Source organism: Doryrhamphus excisus, linkage group LG6, assembly GCF_037039965.1.
Source record: "Doryrhamphus excisus strain RoL-2023G ecotype Guam linkage group LG6, RoL_Dexc_Guam_v1.1, whole genome shotgun sequence".
NCBI lineage: Eukaryota > Metazoa > Chordata > Actinopteri > Syngnathiformes > Syngnathidae > Doryrhamphus > Doryrhamphus excisus.
Window position 1 is genome coordinate 3,528,294 of NC_136362.1, and position 20,498 is coordinate 3,548,791.

The window sequence follows — 20,498 nt, forward strand, 5'->3', positions numbered from 1 at the left end:
AATGTAATAATCACATACGAATCAACTGGGGGGGGGACACTTAGCGACAAGTCCTGGTGTACACGGCCATCTTCCTGTCATAAAAAAGCAAATAATTTAGCACCAATCCAAGGAACACATGATGGACAGTAAGCACACAGACAGGATTATGTCATGTAGAAAACTTTATTTACAACACAGACCTATCGCACACAAAATGGTCTGTTTCTACAAGAAACCGCTTGTGGCTGAGGTGGGGAATTCACAGGGCCGACAAAAACAAGCCTCGCTTTCAAACTGTGGGTGTCGAGCCGCCTACGTTATTTAGACTTTAACCGCTGTTTGGCGTCACATTATACGGCGGCGGCCATTTTCCGTTTGCTGTATATCATGATTTAAAAAACCCTCAGCTGAGCATCAAGTAAATAGGTTAAAAGATTGAAACCAAATGCCGTTGAGCCCCTTGAGGGTCATGGTCTATATACATCAGGCTAGCTTGCACGTGTTGTGTGTGTGGGGACAGTCCTCACACAAACGTTTGTGGCCCTAATTACATGGAGATGTGCTGAAGCGACACGTCTCCATGGCGACTCCAGCAGCGGGGTGTTTTACTGACTGTTAAATTATATGATGCTTGGTCCTTGATGACAGGCGGGAGGGGGGGGTCAACATGGGTTATAGCAGTGAAGGCGACGCTTGCGGTTAGAACGCGTAGCGAGTACGAATGTCCTCCAGCTTCTTGGAGACCTCGGGCGGCGTCCTGTCCAGCTCCTCCGCCACGCTCTTCTGTTTGTGAGGCTCCATGCTGTTGAACTGCTCACACAGGTCGCCGTCGATGACGTTCTGCACAGCCCAAAAAAAAAAAAAGGACGGGAAACGGTGTGAGCGCAGGAGTGAGAAGACGGTATATAAAAGCATGATGACAAACCGACCTTGACTGGGAAGTAGTAGGACCTGAAACTGAGATGGTCTCTGCCGCCCATTGGAGGGAACTCGGAGCGCATGTGCATCTCTAAATGTTGGAAGAAGTCGTGGTCCTGCACAAGGAAACAAATGGGAATGGTTTGATTTCATTTGAACATGCATCAGATTCCAATTGAATGCATCCCATAATCAGTTCCCAGTTCCACATGTCCAAAAAAAGTAGGAAGAAGCAAAGCTTAGTAAGTCCTACCCCTTCATCTGGTACTTTTACAATCAGTAACTGTTACATTTGTTCACTTCCTGCTTTCCTAATATAGTTTTTTTGTTTTTTTTTTATTTTAAAATTTTGTAATTTTGAAAGTACACGGAATCTATTTAATCTAAATTAAATTTAAAATAAAAAAAAAACTTAATCTATATTAGGAAAGCAGGAAGTGAACTAATGTAACTGTTTGTTCACTTCCTGCTTTCCTAATATAGTTTATTTTTTTTTAATTTAGATTAAATAGATTCCGTGTACTTTCAAAATTACAAATTTAAAAATTCAAAACAAAAAACATTTGTTCACTTCCTGCTTTCCTAATATAGGAAAAGCAGGAAGTGAACAAATGTAACTGTTTGTTCACTTACTGCGTTCCTAATATAGTTTATTTTTTTTTAAAATTTAGATTAAATAGATTCCGTGTACTTTCAAAATTACAAATTTAAAAATTCAAAACAAAAAAAACATTATTTGTTCACTTCCTGCTTTCCTAATATAGTTTAATTTTTTTTAATTTAGATTAAATAGATTCCGTGTACTTTCAAAATTACAAATTTAAAAATTCAAAACAAAAAAGCATTATTTGTTCACTTCCTGCTTTCCAGAATACATTTTAAGTTGTTGTTTTTTTTTTTTAAATAATGTACCTCGTACCGAAGTACGAGGTGATAAATGTCATTAAATAGGCTGGAACAGTAGTTTGCGGCAATTTATGTGTAAAAAAAAAAAAACTAACACAAAAAATATGCCCAAATTGAATAAATAATCAGACTGTGTTTTTTGAAATAACCTCGTGCGAAGTAAACGGGACCAGGATGCCGATCCCTCCAGACAAGGTGGTGTAGACCAGGGACTCGGAGCCTCCGGGGATGAGCGTGGTTTTCTGGAGCGACAGGATGGTCTCCCCGACGTGGTAGTTGACGATCACATCAGCCTGGAAAGCACATCAAGTTTATTGTGTACGTTGACTCACTAGCGATGCGGCACACGGCGAGTCATTCGGGGGGTTTTGCGTTACGCTTTCTTTTGCTCTGTGGTCGGCGCGACAAAACCAGAAATGGGGTCGGTTTGTGTGGTGGAAAAATGTGTCATGTGAATCTCCAAACTTTGACTTCACGGCATGGGAACATCCGTTTCTCGGCTGCGTCAACTTCCTACATCAGACCCGCCGTGTCATTTTGTGTGGCTTTATGAAAGCTGGGAAATTTCTGAATCGTTCATGTCGACATGAAATAACACCCCTATAGGCTCTGTTAAACTATTTCTGTACAGTACGTCTTGCGGTCAAGGTCGACTTTATGATTTCCCGAGGCAGCAGTATCACACCATCACCGACATTATATACACATATTCAGCAGAGCAGTAGCTGCTGGAACCAGGGTTCCTCATGGTCCTACATTTAGGAACAGCGGATTTGGACCCAATGGGAAGCAACCTGAACTTTTTTTTTTGCATACAGCATCCACCCGAGACCCAAATGTTCCATCATCACCCCAAATTTGAGGATATCCCGTGCCGGGTATGAAGTTAGGCATCCATTAGTGTCCAAGACCAAAGAGGGCAGAGGACGCACCCGTGCGGCAACCCAGCAGAAGATTAAAAAAATATCAGATAAGACGCTGTTTACTCTCACACGCCAGTCCAACCATGATACGAGGCCAGGTTCGATGCTGTGGATGCTCTTCAGGTCTTTCTGCTAAAAGAACACCTCAGGTGTCCCCGTGGGTTTATATGTTCCTATTCTGGTCACACGCCGGCGTATTTGACAGGATGATCTCCGTGGGGAACCAAGTTGTGAAGTCCATGTGCCCGGTCTTGTGGACAACTGCGGAAATCGGCGACAATTTATCGGTGTGCAGGTTTAAAGGTGTCGTAGAGGTCAAAGTCAGGAAACCGGCCCGGGCGGTCAACTTATTTTGCACATGAGCGATAATAACATAGCAGGGACTGCATCTCCGGGAGAAATGTCTTAGTCAGGGCAAACTGTGTTGGGGGGGGGGGGGGGGGGCGCGTGACAAATCCCAAGAGACCACAAAAATAAAAGCTCAAGTTTCATATAAACATGTTTTTCAGAGCCCAGCGAGCCTGGAGGCGTAGAAACAAGACCACCATCAAGAAGATTGACATACTGGCAGCGAGATTTGAAGAATTGACAAAGACACAAAATGTACCCCCAAAGAGAAGATACGAGACTGATAACAAAATTGCAGATTTATGAGATTAATTCGCGGCATGACAAATTAACCCCTAAAACGCCTTCCAAACCTCGCAGTATTCCAACAGTAATGAATCCATAAACACTTAACACTTAAGATCACTTAAAGACATAAGAACACACAGCGGGTGTGGCCCCTGAACCGCACTTTGGACACACCTGGTTTGCAGTGTTTTTCCTAAGGAATGCACCGGTGCTACATAAAAGTTTAAACAGGCTAATGATTGTTTTATTTTATTTTTTTTAAAGTTCCTGACCTGAAGTTCAATGTTAACAGCGGTTCATAAATGCCAATTCATTATACAGTAACCCCTCCTTGTCTCAGTTGTGGACTCCTGTGGAGCAGCTACACACAATAACAGAAACAGAAAGCTTTCCAGATCTCCCACATTTGGACTTCCATGGACTTCCTGCTTCTGACCAAAACGGTTTAATTTACTTCGACCTTCCTCTGGGCGCGCCCACTCCCAAGCGTTCCAGAGGACTTCCGGATATCTATGTCTGCGTTTACTGAGTGTTTAACATAGGAATAATACATCGTTGTAACATTTATAGGTCAGAAAAGTGGAAACAGGTCGCCTTTAACTGGTTGCAGAAGCGACCCCGATAACTGAAAAAGGTGGCAGCGACAAGCACCTAACATCTCCCTGTATTTTATTATCCAGTTAGCAAGAATGATGATGTGAGGCTTACACTAAAGACATTTTAGAGGCTGTAGAAAGTCGTGGTGTATAATAAACGGTTCTGCAATATCGTAACGTATTATGTGACACGATGAGAAACACAAACCGGCCAATCAATAACGATTGTCACCAATCTGAGAACCAATTAGCATTCTCATTGCAGCTGCGTCGACAATGCCGACTTTGTTAGCATCCCTGAAAGCACACGGACAGGGGGAAAAAAAAAACCAAACAAACAGCAAAACCACAGGCACTTCTCAAAAGGTTAGTGGTTTTGGTGCAGCCGCATAACAAAACACGCAGATGTGTTTAGTAAGAACATTATTAGGAAAAAGTATTTGGCCAAAAGAAACTATAAATGACATCTGCGGGAATGAATAACGAGCTGTAAAATATTATTGCTTTATGTGCCACATGGTAGCAGCGCTGTTCTTTCCTCAACAACATGAATGACCAATAGCTATATGCATGGAGTCAAAAGGAGCTCGGTGGAACGAAGCGACTGAATGCTAAGATCGTGGCTTATTTTTTCCGTGAAACTAGAGCACCATTTAGCAACTTCTAAACTGTAATCATTGATTTAAGGGTCGATGTAGAGTATAAAAAAACGAGTATAGATCTATTAAAAAGATTTTGGCAGGCGATTCCAGACTGGATGGATGCCACGTACTGGCCAAGTAAGCAAGGAGTAGGCGTTATGTCGGCGGTGTGGCGGTGCTTTTCATTCAAGTCTGGGGGAAAAAAAAACATCGCAAGTGAGTGACTAGCGGCAAAGACGCGGGTAAGGTTACTACGGCCAACCGACCGTCAAAATGATCTAACTCTTGCTATAAACGATATCATGTAAAATCTAACCGGTAAACTTTGAAACTATTCTAAATGAATGACTAGTACAGTAAAGTCTCGTTATATCGATATCTGTTAAAACGAATTACTACTTATTACGATACTATTTTCATTTCCCGGCAAATTTCTAGTCTTTTATGATATAATTAGTTCCGTTAGTACGATACACGGTTATTATGATAATCCGGTTACTACGATGCCCTTTTCAACGCCCGCCAGCCAATTTGGTCTGCTTATATCGATAGTACAATACACGGTTATTATGATAATCCGGTTACTACGATGCCCTTTTCATCTCCCGCCAGCCAATTTGGTCTGCTTATATCGATAGTACGATACACGGTTATTATGATAATCCGGTTACTACGATGCCCTTTTCATCTCCCGCCAGCCAATTTGGTCTGCTTATATCGATACAAAAGCAGCTTAAATCAATCTTTGCTTAAGGATTTCAATACCAAAAAAGAACACGGCGAACGGCTGCTTCCTGTCAACTTTATTTTTCACACTTCCACCACCAGAATGCAGCACACACAGCGGGAAAACACCCGTCCCTCGCGCCTACCCCTCCGGGTGGCAACACCTTCCCTATCGATAGTTCCGGGGTGAATTATGTCCCGGTAACCGGTAATCACTACAGCGTAAGTTTATTTTTATTTACTGTAGTACAAAATTTATTGTAGTACAAAAGCATGCTAGATACGCAATCCATGAACTCAAGGAGAAAATTACATGCCATATCAAAGATCCGCCCACTTTTAATGCAGTTCGCGCAGGATCGGATATATGGATAGTCCGGTTATATCGGTATTTTTTCAGACTCCCGAGAATATCGATATAACGAGACTTTACTGTGTTTTCAAATTTTACAGGTAATCAAATTCAATTTAGTTACATATAATTCCTCAATAGTAGTGTACATAACCCGAGTACCGCTAATACGTCAGTCAAAATAGCTACGTAGCGTTCATTAGGACACACAGTTTCATGGATTATGTTCAAGTTAGCATTTACCATCAAACATTGTCAATATAGAAGAACTGAAAATGATTATTCAAACGTTTCGGCAATGGGCACTTTTTCCAATTCATCATAAATTAGCTTAAGAAACTGTTTTTTCTTTCTTTCCTTTTTGAAGATGAGAGTTGCATCACCGTATGTCGCTTCAAACGCTGTGAGGGAGCAAGAACGAATCAGGAGGGGAGCTTAATGTCACCTGAAAGTGACGTTTATGCCATCTACCAGCATCTCACCTTCCATGTAATGGCCCCCCCTGAATCATAGCATAGCGTAGCATAGCATAGAAAAGGGGCACAATTTGGACTGTGAGGTGTACTCGCAGCTTTTTAAAATTTGGGACCCTAGTCTGTGGCGACTTCGTAATCAGGACAAAAAACAGCACTCGACTAAGTCAACGATCCTTACCTTCTGTGAGGCTCCATTCAGGAGCCCTCTGTCCCATAAAGCTTTATTCCCTGTTGGATCTTCATCCACGTCATCGCTTGTGTTGGGAGGAAGACGCACCTGCGAAAACAGCAAACGCTATACTGTATAATACTCGTATGTTCTAGTTTCATAGGCTCCAGCATTCTTGTGATGTTTTGGAAAAGACTGACAATGAAGCCCCCATGAAGACGGTCGGTACTCACAATGCTAATGTTCCCGAACTTGTCGGCGGAGGCCATGGTGTCGTAGTCCAACAGACACGCGGTCGTCACCCAGCGGGGGCACGTGTCGTCGGCAAAGATGATGAGCTGGTTCTCGTTGCGGCGGTAGCGGACCCAGAATAAGCTCTCCTGAACGTCCGAGACGATGACACGCTGGCCGATGGTGTGGATGCCAGTTACCAGGTTGGGAACATGCTGACGACGAGCAAGAAGAAGATGATGAAGATGAAGATGGTGCAGCCATACACAATCAACCAAGTCGTGCATCATGCTGAAGATGTTCATGTAGCATTAGCATTAGCGTTGATGAAAACATTTCGTGACCCACCTTGTTCTCACACTTGCGGAGCAGTTTCTTCTTGCCCATGTCGTAGATTCGCAGTAGTTTTCCAACCCCCACCAGGGCGCGCCCTTGGAACGGCGCAATGGCCAACGGCACATCCTCCACTGGCGTCTGTCACAAAAGCATCGACATTTGGATCTCGGATCGGGTATTTGGTGACACTTATTCCAGAGTACAGGTCTACTAAGGCTCAATTCGGAAAATATCAGCATTTCAGCAAAGCGATACGGACAAGGTTTAATCACAATGTCCTAGCGCCCACGATGTTTTCAGTTAAGCTATAATAAGAGTGAATTCTCGAGCAAGACATGTGATTCTGATCACAATAACCCCAACCACACCATAGCGGGGCCAACGGCAGCAAAAAAACTGTTTGACGCTCAATTGCTCTTCATCCGATCGCATCCTTCTTTGGAGTTGGATTTTTTATTTTTTTTTGTGGCCAGATGTGTTTCACATTACGTGCATTCTCAGCTTTGTCTTTTTATCTGTTTTTATATCTTTACAATGCACAGAAAACAGAGAGCTATTCATGTCTCACATAAGGACTGTAGATTGTACAGAAGGGGCAACATTTTCTTCATGTAATTTGTCTTACAACTTTTTGGCCAACGTCAAAAAATTATCAAAAAATTCCAACTCTATCTTGTTTTGTCGTTTCCCATAATATTACAATATTCAAAAATAATTTCATGCATCAGAGGCAATGGCATATCTGTGGTATTATTATTAGATTATTATAATTATTATTAGAACTGCTAATTATTATATTATATATTATTGTTATATTTGCATATTGTACATAATAATAATATAATAATTATTATTTTAATTTTATTGTAATTATTATAATATTTTATTATTTTTTAAATATTTAAATATAAATATAAAATAATAAATAATAATAGCAGATTGCATGACAATTTTACAGATACAATACCAGGTGGACTGTTATGTGTAAAATATATAGTCTGCCCCCCCCGTAAATTTTGTCATATCAATGCGGCCCACGAGTCAAAAAGTTTGCCCACCCCTGGGCTAAAGAGTCGCTGAACCAGTCTTTGGTCTGAACACGCCGGGGTTTACCGCAGTGGTTCTCAGTTATTTTCTAACACATTACAACTCTTTACCTTGTGCACAAACTCCAGCTTTTCGCCACCGCCGGTGAGACGGTAGGTGTAGATGAAGCCGCCGCCGACTGATCTCGGGTTGAGGATCATATCTCTGGCCACTCCCACCAAGACGTACCAGTCGTCCCCGGCGTTGTGGAAGCGACACACTGCCACACTGGGGAAGATGAGACGTACAGAATGTGTGTGTCATGGATGTCGCAAACCAAACATCGTTAGCACACAATGAATAAATGTGATTGAGTAAAATCTGTGGTGGTTTGTAAATGGTAGTACAAAGTATGGAAGTACGTTTTAATGACACATACTGTACTCAGAATGACAATTGGGTGATATAGTGTCCCCGAATAATGAGGAGGACTAGCATTAGCTGCATTTTTGTCCAACCGTGTCTCAGCTAAAAACACAAAATCAACATTGTAAAAGGAAATAAAACAATGAACTAAACATGATTTGTTCCTTAAAGGTCTGACATGGGGTACAGCATGTTTCAGATTAGCTAGACTAGAACCGGGTGGTGTGTTCTTGAAAGGGATGTGTATTAGGTTGCTTTGATCACATAGTCTAACCGTCCGTCCTTTTAACTAAACGATGCAGTTTGACAGTAGTTATAGTGTTTCAGGCGAGACCACTTCCTCCCTGACATGAGGTTTACCAACAGAGGCCCTCGGTGTCCTTGACAACAGAATTGACGCGGTTGGGAATAACGGCTGCGGGCGCCGATGGTGGAGGCCGAGCTGGGGGAGCTTTGCTTGATGGAACGGGCTGAAGGGGGCACATGGCCTGTTCCACTTCTGAAGATGGAATCCTTGATCGTGCCATGTCAGGAGTGAGGGGAACCATTTTAATACCCAGACGTCAAGTAGTCAAGCATCTCCATGGGGTGTAGATGCATCAGGTGGGTGGTCCCAGCTGCATCTGAAACCTGAGGCCTGGATTCTGGAGGAGTGGCTGAGTGGCAAGGCAGGTTTTCTCTCGGTGGCAGCGCGGGATCAATCGCAATTGATGTCGCCAGAATGTTTGGCGTAACGCCCATCAAATTGTTCACACCTCAGCTTGCCCTCAGGTCTTGTGTTCATCCATTTGTCAAAGAAATCAACAGTTCCTGTGTTTACCTGAACGCGGCCTCATTCTGCTCCAGCTGCACTTGGTCCAGCGTTAGACCCTGAATGGGGTTGACCAGCCGCACCAGTGATGCCCACTGCCCGGCTCCAGCTTTCGGCGAACCGAAGATCGCTTCCGGGAGGTTCTCGTTGAGGAACGCGGCTGCCATCTCGGCGGCCAGCTCTCGCTCGTCCTCGCCTGCAGCCTCCACCATTTCCTGAACGCACAAGAGTAACAAAGATCAAGATGTCGGACGACTCCAACAGGTGGTCTTTGGTTTACGGCATCGTTTGTAACATTTTGTGGTAGATGACAAGGTGATGGATCAACTAGCTCGTCATTACAAAATTAAAGAGGCTACTGTTGGTTATAACCATGATGAAACATTGCAGCCATATTGTTTTGCAAGACTTTTTTTATGTTTTCGGGAAGAATGCAAAAACTATGTCGCAGGACGGTGGCACGGTTCACGGCGTTCGTCTTTTTAATTGGTTGAAAGCCCCCAAAAAAAAGCCATCAAATTTTTGCTCGGCGCATTTTATTCGATCTGTACGTCCAACAAGGAAACCCGAGTCTGACAGCCCAACCTGCCAGAACCGTTGCCGTAAAAATAATTACTATTAAAGTGCTAATTTTTTTTTAACTTCACGGACTTATGAGAAGGGTATTTCTAATGCTATGCTAGTGGCATTTAGGACGGAACTATCGGTCAAATTTAAACACCAGGGGGCGTCACAAGATCCTGCAAGATTAAAAACAAGTATTATTATGGTGTATTATTTAGTGTATTACTGTATTTTATATCCTCCATGCATTCCGTGTACACATTGAGTGACTAGTGTTGATTCGTCATGTCACATGAACAAACATTCATTCAGCAGGTGCCAAGTCATCCTAATACTGCGTGTTAAACGGAATCTGGAAGTCCATGATTTGACTTATTGTCCGTGAGATGACATCATCATTGCCTCGCTACCTGTCGTGAGTTTATCAGCTCGACTTTTGACTTTCTTTACGCCGTGTCTACCTAAAATGCTGCCTCATACCTCGGCCATCTGCTGTTTCCTTTGCGCCTTGGTGGCTTCGGTGTAGGCGTTGTGGTCAGTTTCAATCATAATAAGGTTGTTTGTCTCTGGGTGGATGACAAACTTCCTGGGAGTGTACTGCAAGGGAAACGCCACCTGGTTGAAGACGGCTCCTAGTTTCTCCAAAGCCAAGATTCTGTGAGACAAATGATGACAAGAGAGATGTATGGGGGGGCGGAGGAAAAGAAGGCTGTCAACAGGAGACAACCAATTCAAACGTACCGGATCCATACCTTAGTGTGTTGGTGGAGATGGCCACGATGCCTTCTGGGCATTGCTCAGAGGCAAAGCCGGAGGCATACTCGAGCGTCTCATAGGACAGCGGCGTCAGATGGAAACGAGACTGATACGAGTAGCTAAGCCATGAGCGGCTGGACATAGCCAGAACCTGACCATGAGAAGAGATTGAACATTTCTTAAGACTGATGGATTGTATTCTGGTTTTTTTTTCTGAACATTTACAACATACAGCATCTTGGCCCTGCATCTTGACTCTGAACAGCTTGACAGGTCGTGACCCCAAGTAGCGGGTTCTGGTGTCCGACAGGTCACCGGTTACTGGGTCCAGCACAGTCCTCAGCAGCACACCATTCTGGCGTGGGAAAACAAAAAACAGATCAATGACCTGATCTGGAATCTGTAACCGTTCTCCAATAAAAAATCAATGTGGAGGACTCCTAATACCTGAAGTCCTATGTTGAGGTAGAGGAAGCCCATGGTTCCTTTCTCTCCAAGTTCATCCTGTTTCTCCACCCCTCCCATTTCAACAATACAGAGACTCTCTGGCTGGGCCGGCAATGCCTGCATACTCAATGGCTGCAAGCAATCCTGAAAGACAGATTCCAATGATATTAATCCACCTGAGAATGGCTGTTTTCCAAGTTTTCCACATCATTTTTCCAGCTGAAACTGCTCCTCAAGACCAATAAGTAGTTAAATTATTTTATGAATTTAGATTTACCGATAGTTTGTAGACACCTGGAGGTAAGAAGAACTCAAACTAGGCCAGATTTTAAAAACTGTACCTGCATATTTGTTCTTACCAAGTATCACGACCTCACTACAATTAATTAACATTACAAATATGGTGCCATGAGCTTTACTAGCCAACAAAAGCCAACGGGTTGGTCCCCCATCACCATGATTTCCATGATGAAATCACACAACCCTTTAACCCCCGGGTCGTCTCTGTCTGCACTTTCCCGGGCCTTGGCGATGCTGGCATTTTAAGGTGGCCGATAAGGTTTGATGTGGTTTTCTTCTCCCTCAACGCGGAATGTTTATAGAGCATCTGGCGCAAGAGCTACACCAAGTTAGTTTACAAATGAGGCCAGGAACGTTATGATGGTTTGCGGCAGGTCACAGAAAGGGAGCACTTGATTCGCTCACGCTGACATATTTGCCAATGGCAGCAATACTGTTAGAAATTGTCAATATCGGAATTGGAAATGGTGTTTAATAAATAAAAGGCAAACATGCTCTGTTGCGGCGCTCTAAAGTCAAAACCGCCAAGACTCGATGTACGCCATGAGCCCTTTGCATAGTAAACGTTAACCACAGCGTGTCGTGAAAATGATCGTTTCTGAGAATTTTCTCACTCATGTTGCCCCCCACTCCCACTCCCACTCCCCCTGGGCTGGTTGCAGTTTAAGCAGCGACAGGCACTTAATATTTTATTGACTCTTGACTTCAGAACAATCTAAAAAACGTATTTTGGAGATGTGCAACATAAAACTTGAAAGCAGTGCAGTCGGTGTTTTATGCAAACACATTAGAGTACTCATAAAACGCAGGAGATGTGCAACATAAAACTTGAAAGAACTGCAGTCCGTGTTTTTATGTCAACACTGTACTTGTAAAACATTGGTCCTGATGCATCAAAGACCCATTTCGCTAAATAGGTAACATGTTCTAAAACTAAGAGTGGTGGACAAGAATTAGCAGGTAAATATCAAAAGCGTCACAAAGCGTGCGTGAAATAAAAACGACGTCTTTTGCTCATACCGAAGGATCCAGGGAAATGATTCGAACGGTGTTGTCAACCAGTCCGACGGCCAGGAATCGAGAGCGCTGTTCACCTGGGGGAACGTTTGCCAAACTCATGCAGACCACATCGGCGGACATTTCCTTCCGCTCTGTATACTCATTCAGCTGGCCTGACTGTGGGGATGGAAAGAGAAGTGCAGTCAATTAAAAATTCAATATATATATTTGTCAATGCATTCCAAGCAGATGACGTCGATGTATAGTTTCTCTTACCGGGTCCATCTCGAAGTAGACCAGCTCGCCGCCCGTGAGTGCAATAACCACTTGCCGCTGGTTCACGGCGCAGCGGACAATGGTCTTTTTGCCAGGAGTCTTCCACTCGTTCACACGCTTGTCTGCTCTGATATGGCGGATGCCGTCCGGGTACACCTAAACAGATTATACATTAGTTGGGAACTGTTTTTTACATTGTCGGATATTTCCAAACCAATGGTAAGTGCGATACGATGACGTCATCGGGGTAACACAGAGTAAACAAACACTTCGAGGTGCATCATCGGACTTGGTTTAGTCTATTTTTTTTCCATCAATAGTGTACACAAGGCAAAAGGTTGTGTTGCTGCTGGATGTTCACAACATCCAAGTGACATCAGAAGTTTTTCTTTTCCAAAAGAGGAAGTTTTAAGACAGAAATGTGCGTGCAATTGCCCTCTTTGCAGTGAACATTTCACTGATGACCGCTACGAGAAGCATTTGGCTCGAAAGTACGGCGTAAACGCAATTTGACAAGGGAACTGCGTCGACTACTATGTCAGAGTTGACACGGGAACAGAGAAAGTCATGTTTTGTTTACATCACGTTTTCTAAACACTGTTCCACGATAACCGCAAGGCTTTAAAAAGCATTATACATGTTATATAAACATCTGTCGATGGCAATATACTGTGGGGGTGCACGGGGGCTGCCGCCAGCAAATATGTCTCCTTGACATGTGATCACATATACAATCAAACAGGCTGTAAAACAGCTTCATGCCCAACCAATTCACATTTCTCTAATAATGCTCCCCCAGCAGCTAGCCTAGCGCTCAAGGAGGAAAATGCAGTGCTAATTCCTAACCGACATGGTATCTGTTGCGGCTATCACTGCCAGTAAAACATACTTTTGGCGTCATGAGCATCTAAACTGCTTCAGATGGAACCAGAGAGGTAGTAGAACATGGCTACATTTCAGCAAAATATCAGCTCTCAACCACAAAAAGCTTTTTGTGGAAAGCATAACTGTCATTCGGACACAAATGTAACCATGTATATTTTGCCAAACAACGATGCCACAAGCACTTCCTGGTTGCCGCACAGCTCTTTGACAATTAAAAGATGCAGGACGTGGTATAAAATGGTGGCAATTCAAATGCACCAAAAGTGCTCCCTTCTGTGGTGGAGTTGCATCATCACCTCTTGGCGTCCTACGTGTAAATAAGCGAGTGAATGTTACACACCTGAACGAGGGCATCGTCGCCAAGCAGTGAGCAGGAGAGAGTGGGCGTCGTTCCCAAGAAACCAGAATCCGTCACTTCTTCTACCGTCTCCCCGATGGAGAGCACCAGTGTAGCGTTGACGAAAGACACGATGATGTAGGCGTCAAATTCATCTAAGGGGAGTCAGAAAATGAAAACCACCGATTAGATGAAATTAAAGGAAGTTGTGTTGCTGTTTGCAGGTAACGCCCTGATTCCCTGAAATAAGCTCAAATATGTACAATATATATCTTTATTTTATTATTTGGAATCTTGCTGCATTTCTGGGCATACACGTCCCAATTATATGTCATATTTTATCAGATGAAATATATTACAGTACTTGTTTGCCAAAGGCAGAGGGATACAATGGTGTCATTATGCTCCGTTCATAACGCAGAACAAGGACGATGATTATGCTCAAATGGAGCATATTTATTGTTTGTGTTGTACCAGCGTCACATGTGCACAAACAGTACACACAAAACGCTTGAAGGAGAAATATGCTAGATAAATGACCTCGTAACTGGGCGATTTCTGTTCTTATGCTTTGATGTGTGCATTCTGTGCATTCTCATTAACACGATGCAGTGTACACATATGGGGCGCGTGTACCACCATGCTGGTTTTGGCGTAGTTGTTCCTTTGGATACTGGCATTGTTGATCGCCACCACGTCGGTGTTCAGCTACAATATTTCATATACAAAATCATCCCGAACGGGCAGACTAGACACTTCCCAGCATGCTTTGGCAGAAATAAGACAAATCTGCTAAACTGGGGAAAAAGTTTGGGGGAAACAAACCAAACTGGTGTAAAACACAAACCACTTCCAGATTATTATTGTGTCAAGTTAAAAAAAGCACCACGTTGTTTGACCTCCTCCACCGCTCAGCACCGTTATTGTGGTTGCATTAATGAGTTAAGGAAATGAAGGGGTGGGTGAAAGCATACTGGAATCGTACCTTCGATGTGTCTGCGTACGGTCCACACAGCATTGGGGTTACCGGGCAGCTCGGACACGGCCATCTCGGAAACCTGTTTTAAAAAAAAGGCACAAAGCAGTTTTAAATTCTAGTAGCCAATGTTTTAGTTCTAATGTGAGTGTTTTCTGTGGTTAATGTGGGTGTATAATTCAATGTGCAAGTATAAAAAGGTCAGATTTCAGAGAGATCAGAGTTGTAGGAATGGAACATGTTTACCCTGATTAAATCTTCAAATATTTGAGTGATTTTTGGAGGCGTTTATGCGTAAAAATTCCCTTGCCGCTGCATAGCATGTATTTCAATGGGAAAGATGCAGGCCGTGCGCTGATAAAATGCACTTTTTTCCGGCTTAAGACCGAACCAAACGCGCTCTCTTCTAATGTAGAGATGCATCTTCACATTTACGGTGCGGGCCAAACCGCTAACTGTGTGCTTCATGTTGATAATGTCCATCTAGGGACTGACTGATTACTTAATTCATCAAAACACCCAGTTTGAGATTAAAAGAAAATAATATTTAATGTGTTGCAGTAACAACAGTGTTTCAGATCATAATCTGTTATCCAGTCATCAAATCCACTCATTCCCATCTTAGCCACAAAGCGTGCGTGTGCATATCCTTGCGTCTTGACGCATTTACCTCAAGTCCGTGTCTGAGGACCCTTAACGTCGACTTTGGACCTCGTCCACAGGCCACGTAAAGCTGCGGCGTATCTTCATTTGCCAAATCGGCGATCTACAGTGGAAAACAAAAAGGAGCGGATGCAAACAGGAACGTAATTCCCCAGGTTGGCCTTTTGGAGAAACCGAAACACCGCCCTTTAAACAGGACGTCAGAAAACACTATTATTTGCGTCAGCAGCCCTGCTTTAAATGCACACGCACCTGACAGGACATGATGGGAGACAGGTTCTCCTGTTCATCTACCAGTACCAGGTTCTTCAGAGGGCGGGGCTGGAAGAAGAACGTGTCCCCTTCTTCCAGCGGCATCGCAGAGGAAAACTCGGGCTCGTCGTCGTCGTCGCCCAAGTGGGCAATCTGGTAAAGGTAACTGACAGAAAGCATCGATCGCACAGCTTCAGGATGAGAGGCCGGTAAACGTTTTCATTGGGAGGGGGTGGGGGGGTAGCGTGACGAGGAATGGAAACGGCACTTACTGGTTTCCAAATTCCGAAGCCACAAACAGGAAGCCAGTCTTCAGGACACACATGGCTGTCGCCACGGGGATGGTGTCAAAATACTTCAGCCTGATTTCAGTCACCTACAAATATCACACATAACAGATTTTATTATCGCATAGAAACACATACTTTATTCAGCTTGCGGGGCCTGAAAGATTCCATTTCAAATCATTAACACCTTAGTACGGCAAAGCCCTGCTTTTCGCCGGGGTTCGCTTCCACCGGCGAATGGTGAAAAACCAAAAGTCATTGATAACGGCCATAAAAATGTCTATTTTGACACACAAACTTTTTGGACTGTCAATAATAGTTTAACAATATATTTAATTAAACACGTCTCCAGTTGCTTCCTCATTGTCTGACCATGAGATGCATTCGCGGACACTTCGGCAACCTCAAACAAAAACAGGAATAGCACTCAGAGAGCGTCAACGTCCACCAAGTGCCATAGTTCCACACCATAAATATTAGTCGTACATTTATTTGATCTATTGCTAATGTTCGAATGCTAGCAATGATAACATGACGACACCTAGCATAATAGTGCTAAGTCTGGATGATGTGTGCCATCTCAATTTGATTTAAATTTGCAGTTAATTTGGTGCTGATAATAGCTACAAATATATATACATAATTCATTTCAATAAAATACAGTAAAAATGGGCATATTTCAGACATGGGGATGAATTAATTTGAAAACTGATTTATCGGATTAAAAATTTTAATAGTTCTTGGCGCCAAAAATGTGAACGTGAAGACACCACCCGCTCACCATTTCTTCATCGGTTTCCAAGGTGACCTTGAAAATGTCTCCTTGCTCCGTCTGGGCCAGGAAGAAGAACATGGACTTGGTCTTGTGAGTCGCCGAGCACACGAATATCATGCCGCGCTCCGGGTCGTCCAGGTCGTTCTACGGGAAAGAAAAGCATTTTGAGCGTTCCCCTTATTAGCTTAGCATCATTGGACATGTTATGACAGCCGCGTGGACAAAGAACGTTTCAGACACGTTCACGTTGTCGGATCCAATCAGAAGTTTGCTCTAGATGTAATCGAAATCGGTCCAGGTGTTCAGCGGAGTCTGCATGCCCGGTTACAGGACATTTCTTGCATATGGACTCAAAATTTAATTTTGTGCAAGAGACGATGACTTAAAGGTTGAAGGATTTGTTCAATACTGTGAAAGCAAACAGCAGAATGCTTGCTTGGGCGTTGAGGGTTGATTTCCTTAGTGCTTGTGTACGGATTCAATGCATTTCGTTTTCATAGCATCCTCCTTCTATGGCTACGGAGCCTATCCCAGCGGTCTTCGGGCTACATAGAGTAGGTGACGTGTCGGCTGCACGAAACATCACACGGTGGGGAAAGCGATGGCGTGACTCACCCTGCGACGGGGGATTGGACAGCGGATGTCAGGCTGGTCTCCAAAATTCTTATACGTGATGTAGTTCTCGGAGCAGATGAGGACTCCGCTGGGACCGTCGGAACCGCCAGGAACTAAATAAAGATAAATAAAGGAAATATTTACATGTTGTTTATAATAATTCTTTTCGTATGAGGTTTTAGGTTGAACTTTTCATTCTACATTGTGGCACGGGCCAAAAACTAAACAGGCCGCAGGCCGTACTTTGGACACCCCTGCTGCAGGTGTCCTTCAGTTATAAAAATGTGCTACCATTTGGTCATTCTAAAGTCCCCCCTCCCAAAAAAAATATCCATCAACATGTTAGAGCACATGACGGTGAGGACGTTTCGATGCTCCAAAGTATTTCGGAAGCTTTGCTTACCAGTGATAAGGAAGTTCCCGTGTTCTTCCAAAGCTTCGCTGTACTTGCGGACAACGTGATTCAAGCCGAGGTCCAGCTCGTAGAAGGTGAGTGTCTGTTGCGTGTTTGCCGCGGCTTCTCCCGTCGGGTCGTTGTCAGCTTCCTGGGAAGGTTGGTTGTCAAAAGAAACGCTGATATTAATTTTTAGGAATAAGCAAACAAGTACAAGGAAAAATAGTGAACCAGCGTTCAGAGATATTGAATCTTTCTCCAGTGGAGGTCAGAGAAGAGACATGATACTCATCACGGCTGGTTTTGGTGGAACTTCATGACTCGACTTGACGCTACCTCGTAGTCCATTTCAAGGCAAGCGAACATGGGATTTTCAAAGCCGACATCCACTCCCACTACATGGTAGACCAGCGTGTTGGCTTTGTGGGCCTCCAGCGGGGACGAGATGGTCAGTCTTGCGGCTGCGTCTCTGTTCAGAATGTAAACCAACTTCTGCTTCTCGATTGCTCCTACACAGGGACGGGGGGGGCACCTTAAGTTAATGTGAGGTTGAACATAACGGCGGTAACTTTTAATCAACATACCAATCATGACGGCTCTGCCTTTGGGGTCAACTGCCAGAAACTGTCCCGGGACAATGCGGCGACAGCCACTCTTCCCGAACGTTTCCTGGTGGATCTTCTCAAACATGTTTTTGGACGGGTGGTATTCCAATATAACGATGCGGCCGCTGTCACTCCCGACGACGATGTAATCTACAAACCACAAACGAGCCATGGAAATTGAAGCGGCAGTGAGGTTCGAACACGGCAGAGGGGATGGCATCTCAGAGGGCGGGAGATCTACCTTTGGTTCCTCCGGTCAAGCGGAAGGCCATTAACGAACGCACGATGCCAAACACCTCCACCGTGAGCAGCGTGTGCACCTTTCCCGTGTTGGCATCGGGCCTCAGCAACTCCAGGATCTTTCCCCTGGAAACGACGATCTCCTGCATTTTTGTTCCTAAAAAGAAATACCAGAAAGGGGTTCTCACATCGGTTCTCACAAGTGCCACACATCGGACGGTAGCCGGAGCGAAGAGAAGGCTACACCACCACACAGCTAACGTTATGTTAGCAACGCAGATTAACTCTAATCTCACTGATTTGTGTGATGTTAATTTCAGTAGAAGATGATGCAACATGTATGATGTGTATGGTGTGCGGGCCCCACGCTTTGGAGTGGCCAACCTAATGCCAATAACCTTTGCCGTCTAATCAACATATATATTTTGAGTGCATGGTAACACAGATTTAGATTTGTGAAAAACATAGGAGAGCAATAAGCCTTTGGATTACATAAAAATTTTTTTTTATCAAAACCAAGTGTTGAATGTGTATTTTTGTGGCGTATAGTTGAAAGGAAACTGAGTTTATAGAGTACAGAGCAAACTTGGCCTTGGGATAATATTGATGTCATTCCTTTTATGAGGAAACTTGACCTCACTTCCATATGTTAGGATCCAACATAAGCAAGCAGCAAGTTAATCCAATCAGAATTGATTTTTTTTTTTTTTTTTTACAACTAAACCAATGTGATTTTCAACAATAAATCCAAGATCCAATCCAGATGAAACAGAGCCTGCATACCCATGGCAAGCTTTGTTATAATATGATTACAGCCGACAATTTCCCCCCAATTTCAACAAGGACATATTTTCTTGTTTTGCTCTATTGGCTCTTTCCCACAGAAATCTTGGCAAATATGCATGACCGTTATAGTGAATAGCTATAGCCAATTTACACAGGCGATGTCTGATTCAAAGGGCCGATTCTTGTTAAATGTTGTACCAATGTAGAATACCTACTCAAAAATGTGAACAGGAAGTTAAACACAAACAAAAACAGAACCTAAGCCAATGGCGTAGAAACAAGTGTTAGGTAAACTCACCTGAGAAGTTTCCATGGATGGCGTGCGTGATGCCAGTGGCACGCTGCAGAGTGATGTTGTACAGAAACATGGCTGAATATTCGCCGTGGCTTCCCCACAAGCCTCTCCGGGTGGGGGGCTCAAACGCACACTTGGCTCACCAGCTCAATCTAGAGAGACATGGAGAAAGGCAGATTGGTGTTTACATTCAATAATACTGTGCAGTAATCAATAATGTGTTGCAGAGATATTACCTATAAGCTCAGAGCTAATAAAAATGACGTATAGGAGTACATGCATAGAAACAGTACTTTGTATTGCTGTGTTTTTTTTTTACATGGAAACTAACATAACACCAATAGCAAGTACTGCACTACTGTTGTTAGCGTAGCAGTAAGTCTAAACTGCTAGCTTAGCCAAGCGAACTTGGTGTTAAAGAAGTAAAAATGCATTTATAATGCACAATTATTCAAACTTTTTAAGGTTTAATGAGAGCAACTGTTGCTAAAGGTTACCAGTTATCGTCCCCTGACAACAGGGACACATTTAAAGCCTGTACCACACATCTACTAGAAACTACATAGCGTAAGCCCATTCATACAAAGCGCTACTTTTGTCGGATGTGTTCGCTATTTATCGTCCATCTTACCACAAATCGGCACATTTGGCGCATATATAATATGCGTTCGATAACAGACAAACAGTACATTTGTAAAATATCATATTTACCGCTGTGTGAATTAGGATGATGATGATTTTAGGCTGATAGAATCGCTGTAACATTCAATGGATCCTTACAGCTCCGGGAAGCCGACGACGTACCGCCGTTTGTTGGGGTCCTTGCACAACTTTTACTGCGTCATATGAGCTGGCGAAAACAATGCCTGAAAGAAATACGAAATTCTGTAG

At 43.5% G+C, this 20,498-nt stretch overlaps 1 protein-coding gene across 1 annotated transcript; it reads right to left on the bottom strand.

The window, feature by feature from the left end:
• Positions 1 to 342: 342 nt before the first annotated feature.
• Positions 343 to 20,462, bottom strand: sf3b3 (splicing factor 3b, subunit 3). Its single transcript, XM_058088145.2, has 27 exons — positions 20,319 to 20,462; positions 19,611 to 19,759; positions 18,528 to 18,683; positions 18,266 to 18,436; positions 18,018 to 18,190; positions 17,691 to 17,832; positions 17,288 to 17,400; positions 16,679 to 16,816; positions 15,883 to 15,986; positions 15,611 to 15,776; positions 15,366 to 15,461; positions 14,705 to 14,777; positions 13,723 to 13,874; positions 12,498 to 12,653; positions 12,243 to 12,398; positions 10,923 to 11,066; positions 10,708 to 10,830; positions 10,472 to 10,626; positions 10,200 to 10,374; positions 9,165 to 9,370; positions 8,050 to 8,206; positions 6,905 to 7,030; positions 6,559 to 6,771; positions 6,335 to 6,433; positions 1,956 to 2,099; positions 912 to 1,016; positions 343 to 822 (listed from the first exon to the last, which is right to left on the bottom strand). The coding sequence occupies exons 2-27, from the start codon at positions 19,678 to 19,680 to the stop codon at positions 682 to 684; spliced, it is 3,654 nt and encodes a 1,217-aa protein (XP_057944128.1). The 5' UTR covers positions 19,681 to 19,759; positions 20,319 to 20,462; the 3' UTR covers positions 343 to 681.
• Between the last annotated feature and the right edge of the window lie 36 nt (positions 20,463 to 20,498).